The sequence below is a fragment of the Salvia hispanica genome, chromosome 5 (genome assembly GCF_029641045.1).
Source record: "Salvia hispanica isolate PSC_SH4W2 chromosome 5, Shi_PSC_v1, whole genome shotgun sequence".
Lineage (NCBI taxonomy): Eukaryota > Viridiplantae > Streptophyta > Magnoliopsida > Lamiales > Lamiaceae > Salvia > Salvia hispanica.
In genome coordinates this window covers 36,368,620-36,374,619 of record NC_142696.1, presented here as the reverse complement: position 1 = coordinate 36,374,619, position 6,000 = coordinate 36,368,620, and the positions used below count along the sequence as shown (strand labels likewise).

General features: G+C 39.5%; 1 protein-coding gene across 1 annotated transcript; it reads left to right on the top strand.

Annotated features, from left to right (window-relative positions):
• The first annotated feature begins 1,286 nt into the window (after positions 1–1,286).
• LOC125187634 (uncharacterized) lies at positions 1,287–2,646 on the top strand. Its single transcript, XM_048084256.2, has 3 exons — positions 1,287–1,648; positions 1,980–2,215; positions 2,294–2,646. Exons 1-3 carry the CDS (start codon positions 1,318–1,320, stop codon positions 2,570–2,572), a joined length of 846 nt encoding a protein of 281 aa, XP_047940213.1. The 5' UTR covers positions 1,287–1,317; the 3' UTR covers positions 2,573–2,646.
• The last annotated feature ends 3,354 nt before the right edge of the window (positions 2,647–6,000 follow it).

Here is a 6,000-nt window from a genome sequence, read left to right as displayed (position 1 = left end):
TTGACAACATATAGATTTAGAGTTCACATTCATCGTTCCCTACATTTAATATAGACATAAATGAATTCTCCAAATTGAACACGCGAAATTGCTGCAAATTACTGTGCACAACAATATTTGGAGTATTACTTACCACTCAATCCTGTAGACTCACGGCCATCACAAAACTCTTATCACTTCACACTCTTGGACAAAATAGATATCTCATCATCGTACCAAAATTAATTCGTATACCGTCAATATGATATCAAAAAGATCCAAAATTAATTTATTTGGTACTATGATGTTTCTCTTCTAACTAATAGGAGGTTTTGAGTTATATAATGATTAACTAAAATTTCCAATTTAATACTCCCTCTGTCCCATTAGAAATGCAACGTTTTTGTTTTTGGGTTGTCCCACTAAAAATGAAACGTTTCCTAAAATGGAAACATCACTCTCTCTACTTTTCCCTTTCTCTTACTTTACTCTCTCTTCATTAACTCACAAAACAACACTTGCATAAAATCTTGTGTCGGAAATAAAATGTTTCATATTTATTGGGACGGAGGGAGTATTAAGTACACATGATAAGAGTGGAGCTTCAATTTCATTATTTTTTTCGCACAACTTTTTTGCTTTAATTGAAAATTCCCATGCTTTAGTTTGATTTTAGAATTATCAACTAGGATTTATTTAACATATTTAGGAATATAATTATTATTTATCATTTAATTTCGATATTTTATTAGTTAACATTACATCTTTCTAGCTCCATATATGATTGCGTGTTTGATAAATTAGTAATACCAAGATAAAGAATTATATATGGACATTTCTAATTGTTTAATATCATTGTTAAGCTTAACTCAAAGCCCAGTATAAGACAAGAGCCCTATCCAACCTTACCATAATTATAACTTTAACCATGTTTATGTAACCCACCAATTTGTCAAGTTAAGCCATGTTATATAATATACTATACAAATTTAGATAATTTCTTTTCAATCAAACAACAACGAAAAAAATCATATTTTTGCATATCTTGACATGAAGCCCTTATTTCTTATCTTGTTTCACGTATATTCTCATATTCCATCTTTTTTATCAAACGAGTCCTTAAGTTTATAACAATATTAATTCTCCTCATTGAACACGCCAAATTAATTAAGCAGGCATTGAAATTTGAACATTCCAAATTAATTAATGAGTTACTATTTAAAATTTCATTTACTAGTACAAATTAATGTGACCACGACACCATAGTCATATTGTGTCTCTATAAATACCACCACTCAAAACCACAGCCACCACAACATCTCATCCTCGTACGGGAACATGGCGAGTGAAACCCCACAGCAATTGGAGCCGTGGTCTCACCTCACCGGCAAAACCGTCATGGTCACCGGCGCTTCCTCCGGCCTCGGCCTCGAATTCTGCCTTGACCTCGCCAAGGCTGGCTGCAGAGTCGTGGCCGCAGCCCGCAGAACCGACCGCCTCAAGTCCCTTTGCGATCAAATCAACGCAATGGACGAGGGCGGCCCTTGTCGCGCTATCGCGGTGGCTCTCGATGTCACCTCTGATGGCCCCACCATTGCAGCCAGCGTCGACAGAGCTTGGGCCGCCTTCGGTACAATTGATGCTTTAATTAACAATGCTGGTGTTAGAGGTAAATTTCTTTTCAAACAACAAAGAGAAATCAATTACTACTACTTATGCAATTCGAACCTATGCCCTCGTACATAGTACTCCTTATCTATGTGACAGACATTACCATAACTAATTTTTTGTAATTTACTACTTAGAATATTACGGTATATTTAAAGACAGTGGATTCGAACATAAGGCCTCGTACATATTATCTGTACGATAATTTAATACTTTTATTTTTGTTAATTGAATAATTTTTGAAAAATGTTAGATACAATTAAGTCATAGTACTATTAAAAATAGTTTCACTTATGTTTGAAGTGAATGTGACAAACCTATACTATATATAGGGCAAGTGAGATCATCTATAGATCTCGCCGAGGAGGAATGGAACAGTGTGGTGAAAACAAACTTGAGTGGGTCTTGGTTGGTGTCCAAGTACGTCGGCGAACGGATGCGTCGTGGCGGCAGCACAGCCGGTGGCTCAATCATCAACATCTCATCGGTTTCCGGCCTAAATCGATCGACGTTTCGCGGTGGTGTTGCCTATGGTGCTTCTAAAGCTGGCCTTGACTCCATGACCAAGGTACACTAAAAAAAACACACTCTATAGGCTCATATTTGTAATGATGTAACTAATTATTGTATATTTAATTTTTTACAGAGTATGGCCATAGAATTGGGAGATTATAACATAAGGGTGAACTCAATCGCTCCAGGAGTATTTAAATCTGAAATAACAGAAGATCTACTTCAGAAAAATTGGCTGAAAAATGTTGCAGAGAAATCAGTGCCATTAAAGACATTTGGGACATCAGATCCAGCGCTAACAACTCTTATTCGTTACCTAATTCACGACTCCTCTAGTTATGTTTCAGGCAATGTTTTTATTGTTGATGCTGGTTACACCCTCCCAGGCTTTCCAATTTTCTCCTCTCTTTAATTAGAGGTTGAAAATTAACTATGTAGTACTTCGTTTAAAAGTATTGGCTATTGAGTAATTACATTTTCCTTTTATATGGAAGATCAGAACTGTATTTTGATTGCTTATAAAAAGACAGTAAGGTTTGTGCAAAGCTGAGGCACCATAATATTCAATTTTAACTAGAGGTATTGAAGTCACAAAGTTTGTGGACTAGGGTACTGTACATCAGTACATGCAAGTTTAATATGCATAATATGCATTAATTGCCTCTTGTATAGTTTATAATGATAAGATGATATTCTCGAACTAATATGCATGAATCATGACGAATGTTGGGTTAACATTGACTGTACATAAGAATGTTGGGTTAACATTGACTGTACATAAATTGCGAAAAATCCATGTATAGCATTTGGGCATCCACAGTGGGGTGGAGGATGTGACGCCCTAAGCCCCACTCCTATGCTCCGCCGTATCAGCATTTTATTCTCCGCCACTTCCATCTGCAATGGGGCGGACTATAGCCCGCCCTAAGCCCCTCCCTATAGTTTTTACTTCTATTTTGTGTTTATATAATTTATGTTTGCAAATATATCAAGCAAAATAATAAAAAAAAAACAACACAATTTAGACAAATCTACATTTACTTAATTAAAAAAAAAAGTTACAAAATCAGAAATTAAAAAAAAAAGTGCACTACATATAAAAAAGAGACTAGTCTAAAGTAGTCCCAACTTGCGGCGGAGGCCATGATCATATCCTGGAGGTACGCGACTTGAGCCGGGTTGGTCGCCCGCATGAGGGCGTTGTGCGTGTCCAACAACGTCCTATAGTCTGAGAGGCCACCAACTCCGTGTAGGCATGTGCTGTCGCCGAAGTCGGGGCCGTGGTCGCGCTCGGGGTCGGGCTCAGGGCCTGGTCAGGCGGCGCGGCGGTGGAGGATGTCGCCTTGCCCTTGCCCTTGGCAGCCTTGATGCCAGCGGGACGCCGGGAGGACAGCGGTGTCTCGGAACTCTCATCCTTGAACACCGGATGGTTGAGGTCTATTGGAGCTGGTATAATCACCGGCAAAGGTGTGCTTCGCCCTCTTCTTCGCCGCCGTCGATTGGGGCAGCACACCTCCAACGAACTTCTGCTTCTCCTTCAACAACACCCAAGATTGGTAGTGCTTGAAATCTCCGTACAATGACATGCACGACTGCACCGCTTTGTCGCGCACATCCGCGAGACTCTCGCCGCTGCCTGCTCCCTCTCGCACTACTCGTACTCCTCCGAGAACAAATTGACATGCTTCTTTATTTGTTCCCAGTGCTTGCGGAACTACTCCCCATGGCACTTGTAGGCAGTCGGCGGCTTGGCCTCGTTGTATTTTTCGGCGATGCGCTCCCTATACGCAGTAATCTTCTGGTTGTTGGCGAACACCGAATCATCTGAAATATCAATCCAACACCTCGTCAAGAAGATGGATTCTTCCGCCTGATAGTAGGGATGTCAATGTAGCCCGCAACCCGTGGGCTGGCCCGAATAGCCTGCTAAATTTATAGGGTTAGGGTCGGAAATTTCTAGCCCGATAAAAATAAAACCCGACAAGCCCTTACCCGATTAACCTGCAACCCGTTAGGGCCAGACCCGAAAACTCCATGGGCTGGCCCGATAACCCGATAAAATTTATATTTTTCATTTTTTTACTCCTAATTCGACACTTCGTTGACTAATTTTATGACATAAATAACTAAAAAAAGATAACTTTCAATTTTATGGTAAATATATAAATTATATATTAAATTTTTATTAATATAATAATTGTTAAATAAATTAATCTCACTAAAAGAATATTTAAATTTTTAACATGCATTAAAATTTCATGAAATATCACAAATATTAGTATTTTAAGATTGAGTTTAAGCATATATATCAAATTTATCATAATTAAATATTTTATATTTTATAAATATAACTAATTTTCATCATGATTTATTGGATTGTTCGAGCCTTAACCTTATCGGTAGCAACCCGATTAACCCGTCGGGCTAGCCCGAAACCCGAGCTTTTAGGGTTAGGGCCGAACTTTTACAATCCGAAAGAAACCACAACCCGGCAAGCCCGCAACCCGAGTAGGGTTGGCCCGAAACCCAACGGGCCGGCCCGATTGACATCTCTACCTGATAGTTCGTCCTCCCCAGGGCGAACTCTTCATTCACCGCCGGAAGCAACAACTTCTTTGCCTTGGGCCGCCTCTTCTTGGCCGCGGAGCCCGAGGCAGCGGCAACGGAGGGAGCGGCCGCGAGGTGGGGCAGGTGTGCGGGTGGGAGAAGGCTCCATGTCTGGCAGCCCGTACGAGTCCGTGCTGAAATCGGGATCGTACTGGGTGTTGGTGTCGAAGGGTCGGTATTCACCGGGTTCTTTACCCGGCCACCGTGCACCACCACCGAACATCGGACTATTCGGACTTGGGTAATCTCCGGGATTCATTTTGTTTGAAATGTTGAAAATGGAGTGTGAAATGGAGTGAAGAAAATAAAATAAAATAAAAAAACCGAAAACTCGTCGCATCGTCTGTCGCATCGTCCGCTATGCAACAGTGGCGGACGATGCGACGGACGAAGGCTCGAAGGACGCGCATCGTCCGCGGATGATGGATCGGGCAAGGATGATGGAGAAGCCATCGTCCGCGATGCCACAGTGACGGACGTGCATTGTCCGCTCCATTGTAGATGGCCTTAAAATCGAAAAAAGGAATCATCGCAACTTAATTCGATTTTATGGTTGAGAACAAGGAATTATCCACAACGAATTTTGCATATGTTAGATTATCATATTCTACAATCATTATTATTAGTATAGTTCTTATTACTCCATTTAAGATAGGTTTCGCATTGATCACAGCTATATATATTCAATGTTGTACTAATAATTACCGTAATATAAATAAAAATTGTTATATCACTATATACAATTCCTTTTAAAAAAAAGCAGATAGTTGTACGTGCAATTGGTATGGAGATGATGAAGTCCATTTCTCAATTTCTTTTTCTTTTCTGACAATATAATCCCTTAAATTATTCAGAACGACGCGGAGGAGATGCTCTAAACACCATCTTTTATGAAAAGTTTTGTTGGTCCTATCCAGAGTTTTTGTCAATACTCAATTTGAGCTTCATTTGTGACAAATTAATGTGTCATATTTGAATTTAACTATACATACTTGACTTGATTACTTCGTTAATATACACATGATTTAATGTGCGGAGAGTATTAAAAAGATCCAAAAATAATTTATTTGGTATGATGTTTCTCTTCTAACTAAATAGGAGGTTTTGACTAATATACTATATACATATGATTTCATGTGCGGAGAGCTCATGTGTGGTGGTGGTGGAGCTTCAATTTCATTTTTTTATTTCGCACGACTTTTTGCTTTAATTTAAAATTCCCATGCTTTAGTT

Coding starts and splice junctions, on each gene's coding strand:
- LOC125187634 (XM_048084256.2), top strand. CDS start 1,318: ATGGCGAGTGAAACCCCACAGCAATTGGAGCCGTGGTCTCACCTCACC. Junction 1,649..1,979: donor TAACAATGCTGGTGTTAGAG/GTAAATTTCTTT, acceptor TACTATATATAG/GGCAAGTGAGATCATCTATA. Junction 2,216..2,293: donor GCCTTGACTCCATGACCAAG/GTACACTAAAAA, acceptor AATTTTTTACAG/AGTATGGCCATAGAATTGGG.